This window comes from Thalassophryne amazonica, chromosome 19 (assembly GCF_902500255.1).
Source record: "Thalassophryne amazonica chromosome 19, fThaAma1.1, whole genome shotgun sequence".
Lineage (NCBI taxonomy): Eukaryota > Metazoa > Chordata > Actinopteri > Batrachoidiformes > Batrachoididae > Thalassophryne > Thalassophryne amazonica.
This window is the reverse complement of record NC_047121.1, coordinates 29830050-29855072: the sequence shown is the minus strand read 5'-3', so window position 1 is coordinate 29855072 and position 25023 is coordinate 29830050. Positions and strand designations below refer to the sequence as shown.

Sequence of the window (25023 nt, the reverse complement as noted above, 5' to 3'; positions counted from 1 at the left end):
TTTTTTGTTTGGGACAATTTAAAACATTTGAGTTTTTTCTCGCCTCTTGCTACAGCTCACCTTTTGCCCTCAGGAGCTTCTGTAGCTCCCCCCACCGCCTTGTTTCCTTCACAATAACAGCATGGCTACCACTAACAAGAGCGAGAAGTTTGTTCCCAAGAAAGGAATTGTATTGTCAGTGGTTTAGAACTGGTTTGGGTTTGCGGCAACAGACGTGGACAAAGTGACTGCATGCTGCAAAGTTTGTCGAAAGCTCATTGTAACAAAAAGCAGCAGCACAACAAACATTCCAGCATCTAAAACGGAGGCATCCAGCTGTGTGGGAGAAATGCACGAGGGGAACAAGACCGCTACAACAAACAAACTCCCGCTAAAAAGCAGCTTACTGTGGTGGAATTATATATATATATATATATATATATATATATATATATATATATATATATATATATACTCAACAAAAATATAAATGCAACACTTTTGGTTTTGCTCCCATTTTGTATGAGATGAACTCAAAGATCTAAAACTTTTTCCACATACACAGTATCACCATTTCCCTCAAATATTGTTGACAAACCAGTCGAAATCTGTGATAGTGAGCACTTCTCCTTTGCTGAGATAATCCATCCCACCTCACAGGTGTGCCATACCAAGATGATGATTAGACACCATGATTAGTGCACAGGTGTGCCTTAGACTGTCCACAATAAAAGGCTACTCTGAAAGGTGCAGTTTTGTTTTATTGGGGGGGATACCAGTCAGTATCTGGTGTGACCACCATTTGCCTCATGCAGTGCAACACATCTCCTTCGCATCATCCGTGAAGAGAACACCTCTCCCAACGTGCCAAACGCCAGCGAATGTGAGCATTTGCCCACTCAAGTCGGTTACGACAACGAACTGGAGTCAGGTCTAGACCCTGATGAGGACGACGAGCATGCAGATGAGCTTCCCTGAGACGGTTTCTGACAGTTTGTGCAGAAATTCTTTGGTTATGCAAACCGATTGTTCCAGCAGCTGTCCGAGTGGCTGGTCTCAGACGATCTTGGAGGTGAACATGCTGGATGTGGAGGTCCTGGGCTGGTGTGGTTACACGTGGTCTGTGGTTGTGAGGTTGCTTGGATGTACTGCCAAATTCTCTGAAACGACTTTGGAGACGGCTTATGGTAGAGACATGAACATTCAATACACGAGCAACAGCTCTGGTTGACATTCCTGCTGTCAGCATGCCAATTGCACGCTCCCTCAAATCTTGCGACATCTGTGGCATTGTGCTGTGTGATAAAACTGCACCTTTCAGAGTGGCCTTTTATTGTGGGCAGTCTAAGGCACACCTGTGCACTAATCATGGTGTCTAATCAGCATCTTGGTATGGCACACCTGTGAGGTGGGATGGATTATCTCAGCAAAGGAGAAGTGCTCACTATCACAGATTTAGACTGGTTTGTGAACAATATTTGAGAGAAATGGTGATATTGTGTATGTGGAAAAAGTTTTAGATCTTGAGTTCATCTCATACAAAATGGGAGCAAAACCAAAAGTGTTGCGTTTATATTTTTGTTGAGTGTATATATATATATATATATATATATATATATATATATATATATATATATATTTTTTTTTTTTTTAAACAAAAGAACAGCTGGTACTTCAAGGAGGTAAATAGGGGTTACTTGGAAGTTTTTGATAAAAGAAAAGATAAACTTGTTTTGAGTTACCGCTGTCATTTGTACTTATTGTTTTATTTAAAAAGGAAAAGAAAATCAGAAGTAAAATTTTTGGGGAAACCATTTGAGATTTTATTTTTAGACCATATCACCCAGTCTTACCTCAAGTCTTCTTGAATATGATGCCACAAACTTGGTGCATCTGTCTTTGGGCAGTTTTGTTTATTCCTCTTTGGAGCACCTCACAAGCTCCATCAGGTTGGATGGGGAGCGTCTGTGCACATTTTCAGATCTCTCCAGAGATGTTCAATCGGATTCAGGTCTGGGTTCTGGCTGGACCACTCAAGGACAATGACAGAGTTGTCCTGAAGACACTCCTTTGATATCTTGGCTTTGTGTTTAGGGTCATTGTCTTGCTGAAAGATGAACTGTTGCCCCAGTCTGACATCAAGAGCACTCTGGAGCAGGTTTTCATCCAGGATGTCTCTGTACATTGCTGCATTCATCTTTCCCTCAATCCTGACTAGTCTCCCAGTTCCTGCCGCTGAAAAACATCCCCACTGCATGATGCTGCCACCACCATGCTTCACTGTAGGGATGGTGACTGGTTTCTTCCAAACATGACGCCTGGCATTCACACCAGAGAGTTCAATCTTTGTCTCATCAGACTTGAGAATTTTGTTTCTGATGGTCTGAGAGTCCTTCAGGTGCCTTTTGGCAAACTCCAGGCGGGCTGCCATGTGCCTTTTTCTAAGGAGTGGCTTCCGTCTGGACACTCTACCATACAGGCCTGATTGGTGGATTGGTACAGACATGGTTGCTCTTCTAGAAGGTTCTCCTCTCTCCACAGAGGAATGCTGGAGCTCTGAGAGCATGTCCATCTGGTTCTTGGTCACCTCTCTGAGTAAGGTCCTTGTCCCCCAAATGCTCAGTTTACACAGGCGGCCAGCTCTAGGAAGAGTCCTAGTGGATTTGAACTTCTTCCATTTCTGGATGCTGGAGGCCACTCTGCTCATTGGGACCTTCAAAGCAGCAGAAATGTTTCTGTATCCATCCCTAGATTTGTGCAGAGACAATCCTGTCTTGGAGTTCTGTAATTCCGACAATGCTTGGTTTGTACTCTGACATGCACTGTCAACTGTGGGACCTTATATGTAGACAGGTGTGTGCCTTTCCGAATCATGTCCAATCAACTCAATTTGCCCCAGGTGGACTCCAGTTAAGCTGTAGAAACATCTCAAAGATGATCAGTGGAAACAGGATGCAACTGAGCTCAGTTTTGAGCTTCATGGCAATGGCTGTGAATACTTATGTACATTTTTCACACTGTCATTATGGTGTCATTGTGTGTAGAATTTTGAAGGGAAAACATGAATTTCATCTATTTTGGAATAAAGCTGTAACATGTGGAAAAAGTGAAGCAATGCGAATACTTTCTGGATGCACTGTTCTTGTACAGCATTATCATGAATATTACACTTTTGTGCCTACAGGTTGGGAGGAGTTATAGCAGCCTACAAGATCGTTCCAGATGAGATTGATGAAATCAAGGTACGTGTCTTCAACAAAAACATCATTTGGCCTAATCAGTACCGCTTAAAGGGACTGAATGACTTTGAGTCATTAAAGAATTAGACAGGGGTCAAAAATTTAACATCCTCCAATCATATTGAGAAGTATATCATTTTAATCATGTTATTTGTCTGACTGTGAAGATTCTAAGAAGGTATAATTTGAACTATCTTGGGGATGCACAATATATCGTTTCAACATTGCCATCACATGTGCAATTTAGTACATTGCAGGACTCCAAATGTGGCATAATGACATTAAGTTTGCATTGCCAAGTGATCAGGATAATAATCTGCTTTTTGTTTTTCATTACTAACCAACAAATGACAGCAAAGACCATGAATCTACTTGAATAAAGCTTCTCATGCGAATGCGTGATATCTGCCTTATCCCAGGCAGTATGCATCAGTCATGTTCTCAGCTGAAAAAAGACAACTTGTTTTTCAGTTGCCGAAAACACACCCAGAGCACCATATTATAACACTGAGGGACTTCTTTAAAAACGCTGTGTTTATTCACAAGCAGTTTCCACAATCAGGAATTAAAGTATTTCTAAACATCGTCTTCTAGAACAAAGGTTTTTTTGTTGATAAGTTTTCTGCAGCTGTGATGATGAAACATAGAAACTGGTCAGAATAAACGGCTTTATTTACTCACTTTGTTGCTTTGAAACATTCTGGCCTTCTGCTGCTACATTGATATTTCCCAGGTATTTTGTTTTTCACGTTGTTATGACTTTCAGAGCGTTTCCAGGCCATAAGCACAGATAGTCGGTGAAATTCAGTCAGTAGACAGGTTGCATGTAAATGTGAACACAGCCTGTGAAAGACTGGGCTGTGGAGTGCAGCTTTAACAAAATCCACATTGATAAATCCACTGTTCACCCTGTTGATCAAAACTCTGATCAAATCTGAATAAAAGCACTTTTTTAATAGTTAAACTTGATTCACTTGGTGTGCTTCCTTTCACTTTGTCTGCGATTTGCAGACCAGCCAGTGGATTAACACACAGACATTGTTTTAAAAATGCACAAATACACTGCTTACCTTTTAGTACACAATGAGTCTGTTTCAGCTTATCACCACAGGCCTTCTTTCTCTTAAAAGGCTTTATTTTACTCAATGAACTGCTTTGTCCCTTTTGCTTGTCCCTTTTGCTGCTACATTGACTAGCTTCTTATGCACGTTCTCACCCTCTTCTCTGTTTTTGTGGAACTTCCACAAAATGCTTCCACAGTGAAAGCGTTACAGCACCACATGCAGGCCTGAAGTATCTACTACAGTGTTTTGGGGTATTTCCTGCATGATATTCATATATTGCAATTCATGCTGCCATGGACAAAAAAAATTGTAATGTCAATTTTTTTTCCAATATCGTGCAGCCCTAGACAATCTATGACTGAATGTTATGGGGTAAAAACAACAAAAATGTTGACAAAGGTCAATTTCAGTTTGTACAGATGGCAAAAGTTAAAGTTGTTTGAGCTAATATAGTTTTTAAAAGGAATATTTTGCGCCATCTGTCATGCTTATCATGTTACAGAGTAACGTGCCACCTGTCATAGAATCCAGTGCATGTGGCGCTTGTTTGGTCAGAAATGTTCCATTGTTGTTCTGCTGCTTCATCTTTTGATTAAAAAGTGATGAAAATTATTGGTGGAGCGAATAGGTTTAATAAATGAAATTAAATAGAAAGTGGGCATCCACGCCAAAAAGTTTCACGCCCCTTTTTTCAGACACTTTTAGAAATTTGGAGACTGAACCTGATATTTTTTAATTTTTCATATTGGGCCTATAAGCTACAAAACATGTGAAAATAAAGCAATTCTGAGATTTAAACCTGGAAGCCATGTGTTGAGTTCAGTATGGAATGACCCTGTAGGCTTTGCTAAAGGGCACTTTAGCAGGAATATGTGTTGTACTTGTCTGCTGTTTCATTGTATTTTAAGAAAAGATGGGCTTTCTGCAAACTGGTCAAATTGTTTATGTATTTATAAACTTGCAGGAAACTCTTTTGGAGTGGTGTGACGATCAGGAACTGAATCTTATTCTTACAACTGGAGGAACTGGCTTTGCCCCACGAGATGTTACGCCTGAGGTATACATGCACATGCTTGAAGAGGGCGATGTTCACATAAAGCAAATCTGGTTTGCAATGTCCTCTACTTGCTTGCCGGTTTTGTGTGTCTGTGACAACATGCCAATTAGTCCTCGTAGCAACTGATGTTGTGTTGCTGTACACAGATTTTCTATTTGTTTTACAAGGTCTGTTAGAAAAGTATCCGACCTTTTTATTTTTTGCAGAAACCATATGGATTTGAATCACATGTGATTGCATTAGCCAAGCTTGAACCTTCGTGTGCATGCGTGAGTCTTTTTACGCCTGTCGGTTGCGTGATTCGCCTGTGAGCAGGCTTTGTGTTAGCAGTGGTCCACCCCTCTCGTCAGATTTTTACTGCGAATAAAATGTCTGAACGATTTGGAGCTTTGCTGCATCAAATTTTTCCAGAAACTGTGAGAGACCTCCAGGTGGACACCATTCGGAAAATTCAGATGGCTTTCAGGGACGATTTTATGGGGATTACACAGATTAAGGAGTGCTCCAGCCGGTTTAAAGACCGCCCACAGCTGCTGAGACCGCGGCGCACTCCGAGTGCCGATTGACAGGCTGAAACCCAGCTGAAACATCCAGATCATTTCCAAAGTGAAGGCTTTGTTCATCTGGGACGTCGTCTGACTTCCACAAAAAAGGCAGAAGACGTGGACATCAGCACTTTGTGGGCACATTCCACTGTTACAGGAGTTTTTTTCATGGAAAGAGAAGCGGAGGATGCACCACGGAGCCGCTCATGGTGTGGGACAAAACCACCTCCGTGTTGGTCTCACAGGACGGCTTTCAGATGGCTTTCAGACGGCTTTCGGTGGCTTTTCAGTCGTGTGACTATCCGAGAAATTGTGCATGAGCTGGACATGCCACAACATGTCCTGTGAGGCTTCATCACGGCGTTGCTTTGCGCCATGCAGCTCCGCCGCGACGCGCAGAATTCCTCCGCATGTCTGTCTCAATGTGCCGAAAAAGTGCTGATGTCCATGTCTTCCGCAATTCCTGTGGTAGTCAGACGACGTCCCAGATCAACACAGCGTCCAGTTTGGAGATGAACGGCACATTCCACTGTTACAGGAGTTTTCCTCATGGAAAGAGGAGCGGAGGAATTCCGCACGTTGTGGCGGAGCCGCATGGCGCAAAGCAACACCGTGATGAAGCCTCACAGGACATGTTGTGGCATGTCCAGCTTATGCACAATTTCTCGGATAGTCACACGACTGAAAAGCCACCGAAATCCGTCCTGTGAGACCAACACGGAGCTGGTTTTGTCCCGCGCCATGAGCGGCTCCGTGGCGCATCCCTCCGCTTCTCTTTCCATGAAAAAAACTCCTGTAACAGTGGAATGTGCCGAAAAAGTGCTGATGTCCACGTCTTCTGCCTTTTTTGTGGAAGTCAGACGACGTCCCGGATCAACAAAGCCTTCACGTTGGAAATGATCTGGTTGTTTCAGCGGGGTCTGAGCCTGTCGATCGGCGCTCGGAGTGCGCCGCGCTCTCAGCAGCTGTGGGCGGTCTTTAAACCGGCTGGAGCATTCCTTAATCTGTGTAATCCCCATAAAATCGTCCCTGAAAGCCATCTGAATTTTCCGAATGGTGTCCACCTGGAGGTCTCCCACAGTTTCTGGAAAAATTTGATGCAGCAAAGCTCCAAATCGTTCAGACATTTTATTCGCAATAAAAATCCGACGAGAGGGGTGGACCACTGCTCACACAAAGCCTACTCACAGGCGAATGACGCAACCGACAGGCGTGAAAAAACTCACGCATGCGCACGAAGGTTCAAGCTTGGCTGATGCAATCACACGTGATTCAAATCCATATGGTTTTGCAAAAAATAAAAAGGTCGGATACTTTTCTAACAGACCTCGTATTTGAACACTTTCTGTCAAAACATTCATATTATTTTTCTTAATAATCCTTTGAAAATGATTGACTGGATTCTTTTCTGTCTTTGCATTACTTACTGATTATTGTGGTCAAAGGCTGCAGATTGAGACGTAACCCATAGTCTGGTGCTCTTTTGGAGACTGGGATTGTGCCCTGTTCTTTGAATGTTCCATCTGTTAAGGAGACGCCTCTCTCCTCTGACCTGAGCCTCAGTGGGATGTAGCAGAGCCATACTGTACTCTGCTCTAAAATTTCTGGCTTCACTCTATTGTGGTCTGAATGGAACACCAAGATGTTCTGGAAGAGTACAGCAGTGGTTTCTGCAGGAACCTGTGATGGTGAAGCCATGTGGGTGTGGTTTCTGTTTTTCTTTCTTTAAATACACTTCCATGAATTTTTGGGTGTCTGTGTGCAACTAGTTTATATTGTCATCACCTCTATTAGTCAGCGTCTTAGTCGTGGTCCACTATGGTGTTACGCCCTCGTTGTTGACTCCATTGTGCTTAGTGCATCTTCTGCTGTGGCTGATCAGGCCGATACAAGACAAATTCTTCCGCACTTGGCACATCTGAAGACCATTTGTGGATTGATGGGTTTATTTGCCCTCTTTCTACGAGAACGCATCTCCTCAGCTTGCCTTGCCATTTTTTCCCTTCATTAGGCCTTCCTTCAGGACACTTCTCCACCTGGCACGATTGCCGGCTGGTTCCTCCCAGTGCTCTGTGTTGCTGTCCAGAGCCTTCATGTCACGTTTATGTCACATCTATGTAGCACAGTTATGGACAACCTGCAGGGCTTTTCCCAGTGGCCAGTTAGCCATATAGGGTGGCATTTGGGATGCACCCATTTTCCATGCGGTGTATCTGTTCATGCCAGCCAGCGCAGTTTGCATCACCTGAGAAGGGTGTACATTTTAGGGAGGCCAGCATGAGACAGGATGTTAAAGTTGGGTATTTTATCATTCCAGGAAATCCCAAGGATGCGACAGAGACGGGGCAAGTGAAAGTGTTCAGTTTCTTCTCATGGTTTGCATGTGTTGTCCAGGTGTTACTACCATATAGTAGGAGGATGCTGATAATGCAAACATTGTACACAGCTGCTTTAGTCGTCATGGAGAGTTTCTTGTTTTCTCATACACATGTTGTTAGTCATGACAATGCACTTGGGCATTTCTACTGTGATGGGTGTTACATTTGTAAGGAGTCTGAGATCTTGTGTGTGAGCATAGTTAAGATCTTTAGGTATTTAGACAGGGAAGATAAGATCCAGTGATGCTTTTTTTTTTTTTTTAACAAATATGTTGCGTTTTCTCTGAAAAGTACCGATTGGTAGTCCAGCTCCTTTCTCATTCAGCTACCTGTTCAGTCTTTTATTGGCAAATTTAGTGTAACAGAATTGTAGTGTTAGTTTCTGATTGCTATTTTGCTGTTGTTTAAATTTAAATATGTGTGGTTAATACATAAAGGCCCACTGACACGAGCATGCCTTTGCTTCACGCAATAGCACGACCTGTGTCGTGCTGGAGAGTAAACTCTTCTTTAACTGGTGCAGACAGGACGCCAGAGGGGTGCTGGTGCATGCTATTGCGCACAGAGAATTTTGAAATGTTCAAAAAATCATTCACGCACAAATGTCGTGCGATCTGATCTTCAACACTACATGCAGCTCGTCAACTGGAGTAAAGAAGAGGTGAACAGAGTGAGTGGTGATGTCAGCGGATCGCATCAGAGCGTAGCTTGTCCGAAGGATTATAATAAGAAGTTAAATTTGTTATAAACATACTTTAACAGTTACACACAAGAAGGAAAGAACATGAAACGGTTTTAGCAAGCCATGACAATGTAAACATGATAAATAATAAACTTTTTAGACGGCTCAAAATGCTTTCTGCAGGTAGTTAGGTGCATGCACGCATGCCAACGGCTCCGGCTGCAGCCCCCTCTGTGATTCAGGAAGTGATTACAGTTGTTTTCAATGGCCAATTTGGAGAAAAAAATTATTAATCCGCCACAAAATAATTATTTTATATACGCAGCGTCCAGTGCAGAGCACGTGGCAGCCAGTAGAACAAAGAACGGTGTCCAGCTGTAAACACAACGGGTGGGATTGTCACGACGATGTGAAGCAAAGCCATGCTCATGTCAGTGGGCCTTAATGCTGTTGGAGCAGCTGCTCTTGAACCTATCAGTGAGGCATATGTTATTGTGCTGGAATTAGTTTTTATCCCTTGAACCTATCAGTGAGGCATATGTTATTGTGCTGGAATTAATTTTTATCCGAGGCCAAAATATGGCCATCGCGTATTGTGAAGACTTTGTGTCCATCCGTCTGTCTGTCATTACTGCCAGCGTCTTCAAATTCACAGGGAGCATTGTCAGGACACAGACGTTGGATAAGTTCAAAGCTGGCTAATCTTGACCTTTTTATTCTAAGGGGTCAAAAGGCCACATTCTTTCTACTCTTTCATTGATTACATGCTTGTACAGATGAAGGTATTATAGCATTGCATTATTTAAATATATCGGACAGCTTCCTGGATGTTTGTGTAGCAATATGAAAACTTCAGATGTTTTGGGATAAAGAGTAATTTTAACCTTAAACTAATTTATCCTGGTGCTTGTATTGTAGGCTACCAGAGAGGTGATAGAGAGAGAAGCTCCAGGTATGGCTCTGGCCATGCTGATGGGATCACTCAACGTTACACCTCTAGGGATGCTTTCCAGGTGAAGAGTTTGTACTGTCAGTGCAATCTGTCATTCCATTGGGCATGCAGTCCTAATCTACCCTAATCCATTTTATTCCACCTATTTTTGAGTGTGAAACTTTGATTCTTATGCTACTGTGTTGTTGTTTCCAGGCCAGTGTGTGGTATTCGTGGTAAAACTCTGATCATCAACCTGCCAGGGAGCAAGAAGGGCTCTCAGGTAGGATTTTGTTGAATCAGTTGTCTGTTTTTTCCCTTTGGGAGGCCAGAGGAACTTCAGTTCAATTCCCTGTCAAACAGGGAAATCACTAAGCCCCTGAGCAAGGGCCTTAATTAGGGTTTTCCAACAAAAAAACCAACAAAAATTGCCTTCAATAGGCTTATTCTTATCAGAGTTTTCATCTATTTGTGGATGGGGTGCACAGCGAATTTATCAATACAGCTTTTGAGGAAATCACTGCAGAAAAGCTGCACTGCACAGGCCCACAGGAGAGGATGTTTTTCACAGGCTGCCCTCACCTCACTTTGATTTTATCTCGAATGTATCAGAAAAAACACAGTTATCACTTGCAAAACAAGTCACTATGATATGAAACCGCTTATGTGAACTTTGCAAATAATCTACAGTTCACCTGCATGACGGTCCGTGGGGGGTCTGTACGGATCACCTGTGATTTGTTAGACCACTGGTAAGGTCCTTTTTGAATTGGCGGGGTTCACCATTATTGTTGGTAGTTTTGCTGACCGCCAGTGCTTATGGAACTCCATGCTTGATCTATAAATTACTCACTGTGCGCAGTTGAGTGCTTTGCCTGGTAGCACTCTGACATTGGTGCATTTCTGAATGGGTGAATATGAGGCTACTTAGAGCACTTGCATCAGATGGAAAAGCACAATATAAATGCACCCCACTTACCCTTTATGTTACAGTGGACTCTAATGTGTGTTTTTAATGTTGTCCTAGAAGATGATCTATGTGACTACATTCTCAGGGCTGCCATTGCCCCTCTCTGGCAATATTGCTCTGAAAAACTGGTCCACACCTGTGTTCCAGCAACTTTTTATTTTTTTCTATGTGCTTTTGCAGTCATCACACAGTTACATAATTTGAAGCAAAAATCACAAAGCACTGAATGTTCAACACACACTTTGAATCGACTCACTCGAAGCTGTAAATTGGAAGATAATTTCAGCGTGGTCTAACTAAGCTACGACGTCTCGTAATCAGTTGATAACATTGGATATGAGGGTGATGTAATTCAATGTGTTAAGCCTGATTTATGCTTCTACAACTCTGTAACTGTATGGTCACTCAATCACGTTGATGAGGGCATGATGCTTTCGAAGTTCTCAGTCATATTGGTGGGTGTCACAATGCACTTTACCCCTGGAATAGTAGGGGGCATGACATGAAGAGCAAGCCAGGGACTTTCTTTCCACCTGCACCGCAAATGCTCCTGGTTGTTTTTTTTCCTGGACTAATTTGCCTCAACGACCTCTACTTCTTTATACAATCATTAACCTCCAAAACAGTGTTGTGTGCAATTTCCCTACATGAATTGGGGGACATTTGAGCGTACTTGTAGTCATTTGACTCCGTGTTGTGAAGTTGGTCATATTTTCGAACTTTCTGCCGAACCTTCCTCTATTTGATTCATAATTGAAATGTAATCCGCATGTGCATGGCAAAAACTTTTAAATATGACAGGAGAGGAAGGAGTGAAACCTGAAAAGTGACCAATCACAGCCCTTGCGGTCTCCCTTGTTTCAACATATAGTTTAAATTTTCAAGAGGTGCATGTCAGGCTATGGAGAGAGATTCAGAGACGGTACCCAGCCCTCTGCATCATTGCGAAGACAGAAAAGCATAAATCAGGCTTTAGCCTAGAACTGTGCTGCCAACAGATGGTTTTTCTAGCGCATGAACTCTTTGAAGCTTTGATTCTAAGCGGCTACTGCAGGCTGAAATCAAAACAAGAAATGGTTCAAACTAAGCTACAGTACTGGATGATATTGTCAGATATCAAGGTAATGTGAGGTAGACATCTGTGCTGTAAACTGTGAGCAGTACAGCGGTGGTTTTGTAGCCTGAAGCACTCTTTGGAATCATTGAATCTTGCAGGCTGAATTTAAACAAGAAACAGTCTATGGAGTAATACTAAGCTACAGTGTCTAATTATTGATTGATATTATCAGTTATCAAGTTGTTCACCAATGAATATGGCTTCGGCCTCAGGGTGTATGGTTTCTTTAGGGTGTATAAAGCCATATTCATTGGTAAAACAACTTGATAACGATTTTATCATATACCTATAAATGATAAATGCACGCAGAACACAATGCACATGCTCTCCCTTCGCTCACTGCCTCCGGGGGTACGGATGCAGGATGGATGCAGTGGGTGCTGCGCATCAAAACAGCGAGTGTAGTCTCTGGACCTGTTGCTGCATGCAGCTTGGCACAGCAGACAGGGGGCGGTGTGAGTGGCCCGCTGCGCCGCTTACCGAGCCCGCAGACTCAAAGCATTATTGGACGTACGTGACACCGGTGGGAAATACACACGTGGAACAAGAGGTGAAGCTCTTAACAGACAGAATATTTTATGTCCACTAATGCTTCAGCTGAATGGTGCTGTTTCTTTTTTTTTTCTCCCTTGTTTCAGAAGCCATAACTGGTAACTGTCTTCTAGTGTTAGCAGAGGCTAGCCTGTAAGCTCGTCATCGTGCTAATAATCATTTGAGTACATTTGTTTAATGAAGCTGCTGTAAATGAAGAAATTCATCAAAATATCGACATAATTTGCGAAGGTGTTTTGCTTCTTTCGTCATCCATTCACCTCAAGTTCCAAGCGCTGTTTTCTAAGTGAGGTGGAAAGAATTGTACGTGACACCTGACTAGCTGATTACTCGGGTGTTACGAAAAATATTACCCATCCGCGAAAAGGGTGTATTGCTATTTATTCTTTAGTGTTTTATCCAATCATATTGCCGTATCATTTATAGGTATATGATAACATTGCATATTGAGGTAATTCACTGTGTGAGCAGATATTTGTGTTTTAAACTGTGCTGCTAACCAGCTGGAAAATATGAGCTTTAAAGCATGTCCACGGTTCACCTAGATTAGCATATCGGACCAATAATAACACACTGAAGGGCAGCCTGAACAGCTTATAGCAGTTAAATGCCTGTGATCATTAAATAAATTGATTATTAGTCTCATCTAACAGATTGAGGTTCATGGTGTGTGAGAGGAAGAAAAGGAGGAAGGGTGGAGAAGTGTTGAACTGGAACACTCTGTATTAATAAGGCATATGAGAATTGAGCATTTTTGTGTATTTACGCATTTTAAAATTTCTGCCAAAGTGTTTTGCATGAGATATACATCAGTCTGTTTTGAAAGCGCATGTTAGCTGTTGTAAAAAATAAAGAAAGAAATTTACGACAATGATATATATGCTTATACAGTGCTGCATACTGTAAGTGGACGCAAATTACTGTATGCGGTCAGACTAAAAAATAAAACAAAACCTTGCTTTGTAATTGTGCCAAGCCAAACAAAATGAGTCAAAATCTGTGGAAAGACTATACAACCCCTGGCAATAATTATGGAATCACCGGCCTTGGAGGATGTTCATTCAGTTGTTTTAATTTTGTAGAAAAAAAGCAGATCACAGACATGACACAAACTAAAGTAATTTCAAATGGCAACTTTCTGGCTTTAAGAAACACTATAAGAAATCAAGAAAAAAAAGTGTGGCAGTCAGTAACGGTTACTTTTTTAGACAAAGCAGAGTAAAAAAAAAAAAAAAAATGGACTCACTCAATTCTGAGGAATAAATTATGGAATCACCCTGTAAATTTTCATCCCCAAAACTAACACCTGCATCAAATCAGATCTGCTGCATCTAAAAAGGAGTGATCACACCTTGAAGAGCTGTTGCACCAAGTGGACTGACATGAATCATGGCTCCAACACGAGAGATGTCAGTTGAAACAAAGGAGAGGATTATCAAACTCTTAAAAGAGGGTAAATCATCACGCAATGTTGCAAAAGATGTTGGTTGTTCACAGTCAGCTGTGTCTAAACTCTGGACCAAATACAAACAACATGGGAAGGTTGTTAAAGGCAAACATACTGGTAGACCAAGGAAGACATCAAAGCGTCAAGACAGAAAACTTAAAGCAGTATGTCTCAAAAATCGAAAATGCACAACAAACACAACAGACACTTTTCTTATCCCATCAATTGAAAGGATGTTTGGAGATGATGAAATCATTTTTCAAGATGATAATGCATCTTGCCATAGAGCAAAAACTGTGAAAACATTCCTTGCAAAAAGACATATAGGGTCAATGTCATGGCCTGCAAATAGTCCGGATCTTAATCCAATTGAAAATCTTTGGTGGAAGTTGAAGAAAATGGTCCATGACAAGGCTCCAACCTGCAAAGCTGATCTGGCAACAGCAGTCCCAGAAAGTTGGAGCCAGATTAATGAAGAGTACTGTTTGTCACTCATAAGTCCATGCTTCAGAGACTGCAAGCTGTTATAAAAGCCAGAGGTGGTACAACAAAATACTAGTGATGTGTTGGAGCGTTCTTTTGTTTTTCATGATTCCATAATTTTTTCCTCAGAATTGAGTGAGTCCATATTTTTTTCCCTCTGCTTGGTCTAAAAAAGTAACAGTTACTGACTGCCACAATTTTTTTCCTGATTTCTTATAGTGTTTCTTAAAGCCAGAAAGTTGCCATTTGAAATGACTTTAGTTTTGTGTCATGACTGTGATCTGCTTTTTTCCTACAAAATTAAACAACTGAATGAACATCCTCCGAGGCCGGTGATTCCATAATTTTTGCCAGGGCTTGTAGAAGCAACAAAACTGGTGATTTGAATGGCAGAAACAATGACAGAAAAGCAAGCATCAGGTACCTGTGGGACTGGACATTGTGTGAGGTTCAGGTGAGTTGCTCTGCTTCTTTCTTTAGTAAGTTAGTTTAAAGGACATGTTGCACGTTATTCAATGGTTAGCAAGTATTCATGATTGTAAGTCTGTCCGTGCACTTGCGATAATAATTACTGGTCTCATGCATTTCATTGCTAATTATTAGTGATGGAGAAACCGAAGCGTTTTGAACCACTGAATCAATGTGAATCAGTTGTGCTGAAATAGTTCAGTGTTTTGAAGCATTTGATGCAATTAAATGTGGTGACATCTGCTGGCCAATCTTTAACATAGACTTGCATGGAACAGTGAAACAGTGAGGCACTGTTATGCATGTTAAATAATAAAGGCTCTATGTGCATCTTGAAATTTTTGACTAGATTTTCATTTAAATGATAAATAACATTAATAATCTACTTGTGTGATTGTGCCACCATAAAATACTGTATGTGATACAGATATAAATTGTGAAATGCTTTGCACCTAGGGAAATTGTCCAAAATGAAGGGGAAACACGATCATTTCCGCGGTGTTAGGCTGGAGTCTGTTCCTCTTTCCAGTTTTGGAGAACCTCTCACATGTCATAGAGGTTGGTGGCATATGAAGTTAGATTTTGTTCAGCTTGTAAAAAGTTGGATAAACAGCTGCCTCCATCTTCCCTATCTCTCCTTGTAAATTCATTGCAGAAAATGGTTCTGGGGAGCATTCGCATGACTAAAGCCCTTCATCTTCTGAGGGGCGAAGTAATGGCCTTACCTTACCACCTAATAACTGACTTGCACAGTCCAAACAACTGGAATGCAAACTAGAATGGAAGTTTTATTCTTTCTTTTTATTAGTGTGATTTTTAAGTTTCAGAGCATGGGTTATTAAATTGACTAAATCTTGAAGATAAAGAATGTATGTCATTCAGATTTTCTTTTTCTTTGGCTGACATCCAGCTTAATGGTGTGTTGCTGCCACCTGCTCCAGAGTGTGAATCACAGTACCTCATTCAGTATACAGGATCAGTTTGCTACACATGTAGACACTGCCATCTTGTGGCTATAGGTGACTATGCAGCATTTCTTTTTTTTTCTTTTTTTCCACAGACACAGGTTGTTTCAAAATGTTGCAGGACCTATAAAACTATACTATACTACTACTTTAAAATAAATAAATAAATAAAGTAATGCCCTGCCGGGCCTGTAGTTCAGCCATTCACAAAATCCTGCTTATTTACAGTACATCCGGAAAGTATTCACAGCACCTTCTCAGCAGGTTTTCATCCAGGATGGCTTTGTACATTGCTGCATTCATCTTTCCCTCAGTGCTGACTCGTCTCCCAGTTCCTGCTGCTGAAAAACATCCTCACAGCATGATGCTGCCACCACCATGCTTCATTGTACGGCTGGTGCCTGGTTTCCTCCAAACATGGTGCCTGGCAATCATGCCAAAGAGTTCAATTTTTGTCTCATCAGACCAGAGAAGTTTGTTTCTCATGGTCTGAGAGTCCTCCAGGTGCCCCTTGGCAAGCTCCAGGTGGGCTGCCATGTGCCTTTTACTCAGGAGGGGCTTCCGTCTGGACTTTATATGTAGACAAGTGTGTGTCTTTCCAAATCATGTTCAATCAACTGAATTTACCCAAGGTGGACTCCATTTAAGCTGCAGAAACATCTCAAGGAGGATCAGTGGAAACGGGATGCACCTGAGCTTGATTTTGAGCTTCATGGCAAAGGCTGTGAATACTTATGTACAAGTGATTTCCCTTTTTTAAATAATCTTGCAAAAAAAAAAAACCCCAAACGTATTTCACATTGTCATTTTGGGGTATTGTGTGTAGAATTTTGGAATAAGGCTGTAACATAACAAAATGTGGAAAAAGTGAAGCACTGTGAATACTTTCTTGATGCACTGTTGGTCTTTTTGCTTTAAGTACAGTTTTTAAAAGGGAACGTTAATTGAAAGTGGGTTTTTTTTTGTTTTGTTTTTTTTAAATCAAAGCCACATGAACTAGACTTTTGTGCCATTCAGAATAATAGAATTTAGATGTTGGTGCATATTTCTGTTTCTTCAGGAGTGTTTTCAGTTCATCCTGCCTGCTCTGCCCCATGCCATTGATCTGTTGCGCGAGGCATCGGTAAGGATTAAATCCACACACGCTGCTCTGGAACAGCTGCCGTCCCCTTCCTCTCTGCTGGTCAACACGCATGCCAACATGCATACCATGGAGCGTGGCACCCAGTGTGAGGAAGAGGAGGATGAGGAGGAGGACAGGAGGAGAGGACGTCATGCACACAACCATCATCATCACCAGCATGGCTCCACCCATATCACTGCAGCCGCTATTGCCGCCAAGGTAACCAGTTTATGGAAGCGCACACACACAACAGTTCCAGTGCTGCATTTGGTAGCTTGATGGAGAAAATTGAGTCATTTCATGGTGAAACTACTACAGGCACCTTTTGTTCAAAGGCAAGAGTAGGCAGAACATTTCAGAAACCTGTCAGAACCTTTTGCCGTTTTATGTTGCTGAATATGAACAGTCTTTGTCAAACCCAAATAATAAAAACACTCAAAGTAAATTTTATGCTGCTCTTCTGACTGTTTTCACAGTCATCACAAATAGCCAGTGATGATGGTGGGAGATATTTTTTTTAATTTATTTTTTAAGCTTACAGCAACCAATAATAATAAAAAAAAGAAACATTCGCAGGTAGGCGCATCTTATAACTGTGCCAGGTTTAGACATGCAGGCTTGTTTTTATCTGCAGTCCATGGCAGGTTGATGATTCTCACATTTTGTTGATAGGTTTTGTCCTTAACTTTAATCCAGCATCCATGATGTAGAACTCATCTAATGTGGGGCTGCAACTAACAAATATTTTTGTATTGGATTAATCTCGCCATTATTTTCTCAATTAATAGTCGTTGTTTGCACCATAAAGTGTCAGAAAACGATGAAAAAAAAGTCAGATCAGTTTTTGCCAAAGCCCAAGATGGTTTGTGTTGCTCTTCTTCAAGGCAGGTGAGTTTTCTTTTCTTCTGGCGTTCCATGCAGCTTTTAATTCCCTTTGGGAGAGGGGCATTATCCCCAAAGAATGTTGTTTTCCCACTCTGGGAATGAAAGGATGATCACCTCTATTGCAGTAACTACAGTGGTATTATACTGTTTGCTTTGCTTTGTAAGATGTTCACAAGGGTCTTTCTTAACAGAATTCATTCCCAATTACTTGTTGCTGTGTTACCAGAATAGTTTGGTTTGGTACCCAAGAAGTCGAGCATTGACCATGTCCCTGCTCACTGAATACAAGCATTAATACTATCACGGTTTCTCTGCAGCCTGTGATGATTTTTGCAAACTTTTTGACTTGGGTTTTGTTGTTGGACATCCTGACAATTTGCTAGACATCATACTCAGTCTATGCAAAGGTACTATGAGTGTCTTGCAGAGTGGAAACAGATTCTCTCACAGTGAGTTCTGGTGTGTGTCAGGAATGTGTTATGACTTCTGCTCTGCTCAGTGCTTGCAAGGACTGTTTTGGACAAGATTTTGGAGTCCTTTGACTTCAGTGCCTTTGTGAGTGAGTGAATGTTTCTTGACTTTGACGTTATGGATGATGCGCTCATATTTGTGAAATCAGTGCCACAAACTCTATGGTACTCTGGTTAATCTGTCCAGTTCTTAAAAACTGGGTGACTATGCAAGAAGGAGATGATCGAGGGAAGCCATTATGGTCGTAACAGTACACCTCCATCACAATTTGGTAAGAATCGCAATATGGTTCAAATCAGAGTGTGTTCCTGTCAGGTTTCCTCATACAGGTATACAACAAAAGCTTTGCATAAAATTAAAAACATACAATACTCACTTGAAATGTTTGGTAACTGGCTTGAGGAGCTACACTTCACACATACTTAACATTCCGCCTGAAGTTTTTACATTGTGCTTTGCATACACAATTATAAACAATCATCTGAACGGTCATAGTCAGTGCTGCACAGCCCAGTTTTTATTAAATGTAAAATATCAAGGCTCGAGTCTCCCATGTGCCATCTAACAAACCACCTCCCAGTGTTAATAAAAATAATTACAATTTTGATGCTGTATACAACCCCTGGCAAAAATTATGGACTCACCGGCCTCGGAGGATGTTCATTCAGTTGTTTAATTTTGTAGAAAAAAAGCAGATCACAGACATGACACAAAACTAAAGTCATTTGAAATGGCAACTTTCTGGCTTTAAGAAACACTATAAGAAATCAGGAAAATAAATTGTGGCAGTTAGTAACGATTACTTTTTTAGACCAAGCAGAGGGAAAAAAAATATGGAATCACTCATTTCTGAGGAAAAAATTATGGAATCATGAAAACAAAAGAACGCTCCAACACATCACTAGTATTTTGTTGCACCACCTCTGGCTTTTATAACAGCTTGCAGTCTCTGAGGCATGGACTTAATGAGTGACACAGTACTCTTCATCAGTCTGGCTCCAACTTTCTCTGATTGCTGTTGCCAGATCAGCTTTGCAAGTTGGAGCCTTGTCATGGACCATTTTCTTCAACTTCCACCAAAGGTTTTCAATTGGATTAAGATCCGGACTATTTGCAGGCCATGACATTGACCCTATGTGTCTTTTTGCAAGGAATGTTTTCACAGTTTTTGCTCTATGGCAAGATGCATTATCATCTTGAAAAATGATTTCATCATCCCCAAACATCCTTTCAATTGATGGGATAAGAAAAGTGTCCAAAATATCAACGTAAACTTGTGCATTTATTGATGATGTGATGACAGCCATCTCCCCAGTGCCTTTACCTGACATGCAGCCCCATATCATCAATGACTGTGTAAATTTACATGTTCTCTTCAGGCAGTCATCTTTATAAATCTCATTGGAAAGGCACCAAACAAAAGTTCCAGCATCATCACCTTGCCCAATGCAGATTCGAGATTCATCACTGAATATGACTTTCATCCAGTCATCCACAGTCCACGATTGCTTTTCCTTAGCCCATTGTAACCTTGTTTTTTTCTGTTTAGGTGTTAATGATGGCTTTCGTTTAGCTTTTCTGTATGTAAATCCCATTTCCTTTAGGCGGTTTCTTACAGTTCGGTCACAGACGTTGACTCCAGTTTCCTCCCATTCGTTCCTCATTTGTTTTGTTGTGCATTTTCGATTTTTGAGACATATTGCTTTAAGTTTTCTGTCTTGATGCTTTGATGTCTTCCTTGGTGTCTACCAGTATGTTTGCCTTTTTAACAGCCTTCCCATGTTTGTATTTGGTCCAGAGTTTAGACACAGCTGACTGTGAACAACCAACATCTTTTGCAACATTGCGTGATGATTTACCCTCTTTTAAGAGTTTGATAATCCTCTCCTTTGTTTCAATTGACATCTCTCGTGTTGGTGCCATGATTCATGTCAGTCCACTTGGTGCACCAGTTCTCCAAGGTGTGATCACTCCTTTTTAGATGCAGACTAACGAACAGATCTGATTTGATGCAGGTGTTAGTTTTGGGGATGAAAATTTACAGGGTGATTCCATAATTTATTCCTCAGAATTGAGTGAGTCCATATTTTTTTCCCTCTGTTTGGTCTAAAAAAGTAACCGTTACTGACTGCCACAATTTTTTTTTCCTGGTTTCTTATAGTGTTTCTTAAAGCCAGAAAGTTGCCATTTGAAATGACTTTAGTTTTGTGTCATGTCTGTGATCTGCTTTTTTTTCTACAAAATTAAACAACTGAATGAACGTCCTCCGAGGCCGGTGATTCCATAATTTTTGCCAGGGGTTGTATATGCTGCTAATGGCTAGGCTAATGTTGGCCTAAATGAAAGAAAGAAGTGTTGGCTAGTCTGCCAATATTAGATGAATGCCAGCTGCTCTGTTGGGCAAACTGTGTCTGCGGATCTTGAGATCGTTGGTTTGTTCTTCCCAGTAGTCTGTTAAAATTGCCTACTGAGCCCAGTCACTGTGGAACTGGAGCTCCATCACAATCGTTCCCAAAGCTGCAATAGGCTCTTCATGTTTGGAGCAGATCCTATTTTTCTTGCTAGCAGTGCTCATGCTCACATTTAATTTTTGGGGAATATGATACGTCTTCATCAAACATGGCAATTTTTCAGAGTTGTTCTGGCAGTCAGAACAGAAAGATGGTGATGTAGAAAAGTCCAGCTACTCAGTGGTAATGGCTGCGCAAACCATGTGCCATGTGAAGGGGTTTGTGCTGATGGCTGCATTGAGCCCCACAGCAGACATGGCACATATCACTTCCTGTGCTAAAGGCTTACAAGAAATGTTGCTGTGTGAACTCAAACGGAACCAAAAAAGAATTGCAAGATAGTTTTTGTATGTGTGTGTGTGTGTGTGTACTTAACAAGCACTAAAACTGAATTTGTTGTGATAAACTGGAGTGATGGAGTTTACATATTTTGATTCGTGCATAATTTTTGAACAGGTTCCCCAGTGCAGTCAATGTTTCCCAACACTACACCCAAAACATTGCAGTCAGTCTACTGTGAGGATTGGGCAGGGTTACCTAATGCCATGAAACATTGGAATTGTTTAATTTTTAGACATTTGAATATTATCAGTGTTTTGTGCCAAAGAAGCACAGCATCCTTTTAACTGACATTACATTGGCACAGTGATGGAGACGAGGTCAGAAAATCACAAAGACTAATGATCAGCTCTTAATTGCGTCCTGGAGTGTAGTGTTTTAGTAATTCTATTTTTAGTTATTGAGATAAATGAAGTCAAATAATAGAAAAGTGGTTGATGTGGAAGTGGAATGAATGAAGATGGGCAGAAGCTTTTTACTTTTTGGATTATGAATAACTTTTGAACACCTGTGACCCCATCTCGGATAAGTGGTTGAAGATGTATGTATGTGTAACATTTGACCATGTTCCAGCCCAGTACCTCTAGTCCAGCCTGTGTGTGTGTGTGTGTGTGTGTGTGTGTGTGTGTGTGTGTGTGTGTGTGTGTGTGTGTGTGTGTGTGTGTGTGTGTGTGTGTGTGTGTGTGTGTGTGGAGAACACAGCATTATCAAACTGCAAACAAGTCAGCAGACAAACAAGATTTTTTTTTTTATAAATCTTAGAAAGAAAAAGTACTCAGACTGTCATAATCTAAACTCTTGATTTTATTTAAAAAAAAAATAAATAGGTATACTGTTTGTGGCAGTAATATTCATGTTTTCTACACTTCCATATTTGCCTTGTGCTTTAGTCCCTCCTGCCTAAAGCAGGAGGGATTAAGACACAAATCTGAAGCGACGCCTTTTTCTGGTGACTGCAGCAACACCTAGAACAGTTGTTTAACCGACAGAAATTCTAACTGCTCAGCAGGGGTTGTTGTTACTTTGGAGTACATGTTTATGTGCAGAGTAAACGTGATACACGAAAAATACTAATAATATCCTCTTTAAGCTGGACACTGCATACCTAAATGGGTAGAAAGGCTCATTCCCTGAAGACTCAGGGGCTCAAAATCCACCCAGTTTCACTTGAGTGATGAACTACCCTTGAGCCAGGCACTGAACCCCCAGATTCCTTTATTTTGGATGTCATGTTGACAGGGGAATTAGCACTTCAGCAACTGTATCATCATTGCTAACTATTACCAGATTGAAAATCATTTCTACTTAATACATAAAAAAAATTTAAACAAGGTGTTTGGGGAGGAAAAATTGCTAAAAGCTGATGGTAACAGAAAAAAAAAAGATTACTGGCTGTAAGCGGATGCACCCTGAAGGAGGGGTCAATTGAGGTTGTAGGTCACTTATCCACCAGTTTGAGGTACTTGCGTCAGAAAACTGATTGGTGCAGTTGTATTACGTCTGTCTGGGTTCTGTTATTTCCCCGTGTGTTGGAATGGCTAAGTTCCATCCTGTGTGATCACGTGTATCTTCAGTTATTACTTTCTGTACAGGAAGAATCTTCCATCCAAATAATGTAATTGGTTGCAAGCAACATGCCAACAGATGAGTTCAGTTTTGGCTCAACTGAGTTCTGAGGAGTGATACGTTAAGAGCCTCAGGGTGCTGGTGTGGGTTATGAAGCAGTTTTGTCCTGTGATGTTTAGATGTCATCATGTTGTCAAAAATTTTTCATTGCAATTGCAAGCTGGAATGTCGCTGCTTCATTCACTGAACCAAATGGTCCATTTCATTTCATTCACTTGTGTGTCCATGTGAACGTGTGTGTGTCCATCAGACAAGCCATGCTGTGGTCATGGCTAAGGGGAGTCCATACCTGCCTGGCACCACACCCGCCCCACCTCCTCATTTCACCTGCTCCTTTACCCATGGTGAGCAGGTGAGAGTTCACACACCCTCCTCTTCTATCATTGATCAGTTCATCATGTCTGTCAATCACACACTAGTGTTTTACTTAGAGCAGCAGTTCTTGTGTGTCCTCCTGCATGTTTTTCATTCCTTCCTACTGCCCATGATCAGCTGGATAAGGTGCATTCAGCACAATTAAAGGTGTTACCTGGTGGGTTGTGTGTAACTGGGTAATATGAGGAGAGCAAAGACAAACTTAAAACATTTGGGGAAGGCGTACAAGACAACCAAGTTATGGAAAGCATGACTTATGCCATAACCTATGTATCATCCTTTTTAAATAATTCACCATTACTTTTGTTTCATGAATTGTCCTGGTGGTAAGTTGGAAAATTCATTGATAAGATCATAGACTTGGGCAGCATCATTACTGCATGTTCCTGGAAGGCCACTAGTTTGACTGTGATGTACATGCTATCACTTGCAGATGTGTGTTCTTCGCTCGTTTAAATGTTAATCTTGAGGATAATTAACAAATGAGCATTTTATTTATTTATTCATATTTATTTAGTTTAAAAACTGTCTTCAGATGTAGCTAGAAATTATTACTAGGTGCTTCTCATCCTGTGGAATGTTGCATGTTGTCCAAATACAGGTGTTAAGAAAGAAGCGGTAATGAAGCTGCATGGGAAATGTACTGATATAAAAAGTACATTTCCAATTTAAAAAAAGAAAAAAACAGGCTTATATAAGGGACGTGAAAAATACTTAATGGTGGCCAATAGCTGCATTCCATCCTCCACAATTAACGCTTATAAAATCAGTTGACATTTCTGAATCTATTCAGAATCGTACACATCAACATCATGATGCATCTATGAGCCGACCCCCCCCAACACCCTATAATCTGTTTGGAGAGATATGTATTAATAAGTCTTAGTAATGGGGTATACTGTAAATTTTGCAACATTAAAGCTTTATTAACATTAGCAGATCAGGTGTATGTGAAGAAATCCACGGGGCAAAGTGGCGTAAAAGCTGAAACGGTGGCTGTCCTTGTTAGGCCCTAGTAACATTCCCAATTTCCTGTCTGACTGGACAGTAGGGGGCAGTGGGCCCTCCCTGCTCCATTGCAGATTATGTGTTTATAATTGAGTCTAGAAGTTAATGCATGAATAAAACAGTTAAGTTCTCGCTGCTGTCACACTGCTTCTGGTGCATGTCCAACTGACACTGCATCAGCTTGAACAAGTATTGTGTGTGTGTGTGTGTGTGTGTGTGTGTGTGCGTGTGTGTGTGTGTGTGTGTGTGTGTGTCTGTGTGTGAGAATGCGTGCAGATCCCGGACTCAATCATTTCTCGAGGCGTTCAGGTGCTTCCTCGAGATTCTGCCTCTTTAAGCTCCACCCCTTCTGAGTCACCACGGGCAACACAGGCAACCTCCCGTCTTTCTACCGCCTCATGCCCGACACCCAAGGTACACACCAACATTCCTGCAAAAGTCAATATGACAATGTGGCACTGAAATTTAGACTTCATCCTGTGTGTTTATACTTTAATAACCAATTAGACAGTTTCTGCATGATTGGAGTTTTTGCTTATTTTCTAGATTTTTGTGTCTTTATCACCACTTTCAGACATAGTTACTGTGGAAATATGACAAGATACTCCCAAATAAAGTCAGATTAAATTCATGCAAGCTGTACCTCCTACTCCTGATTCTATTTGGCTTTCAAATGTGTTAAATGCAAAATGGTGACTAGAACCTTTTTCAAATGGAAAGGTTTGTACTCATCTTGACTTCCTGTGAATGCTGGTCTCCGTTCACAGAGATTTCCTTTTCTTAATTAAGTCTCGGGACATGTTTGCAGT

General features: G+C 41.1%; 1 protein-coding gene across 2 annotated transcripts in view; it reads left to right on the top strand.

The window, feature by feature from the left end:
* The window catches only part of LOC117531746 (gephyrin-like), a 73921-nt gene that overhangs the window by 14832 nt on the left and 34066 nt on the right, over window positions 1–25023 (top strand). The window contains exons 3-9 of one of the 2 annotated variants that reach the window (XM_034194866.1): window positions 3164–3221; window positions 5247–5339; window positions 9863–9957; window positions 10092–10158; window positions 16938–17219; window positions 23082–23183; window positions 24491–24628. In XM_034194866.1, coding sequence (XP_034050757.1) covers window positions 3164–3221; window positions 5247–5339; window positions 9863–9957; window positions 10092–10158; window positions 16938–17219; window positions 23082–23183; window positions 24491–24628 — 835 coding nt within the window. The remainder of the gene's footprint in view (window positions 1–3163; window positions 3222–5246; window positions 5340–9862; window positions 9958–10091; window positions 10159–16937; window positions 17220–23081; window positions 23184–24490; window positions 24629–25023) is intronic. The other variant, XM_034194867.1, reaches the window with a different exon arrangement.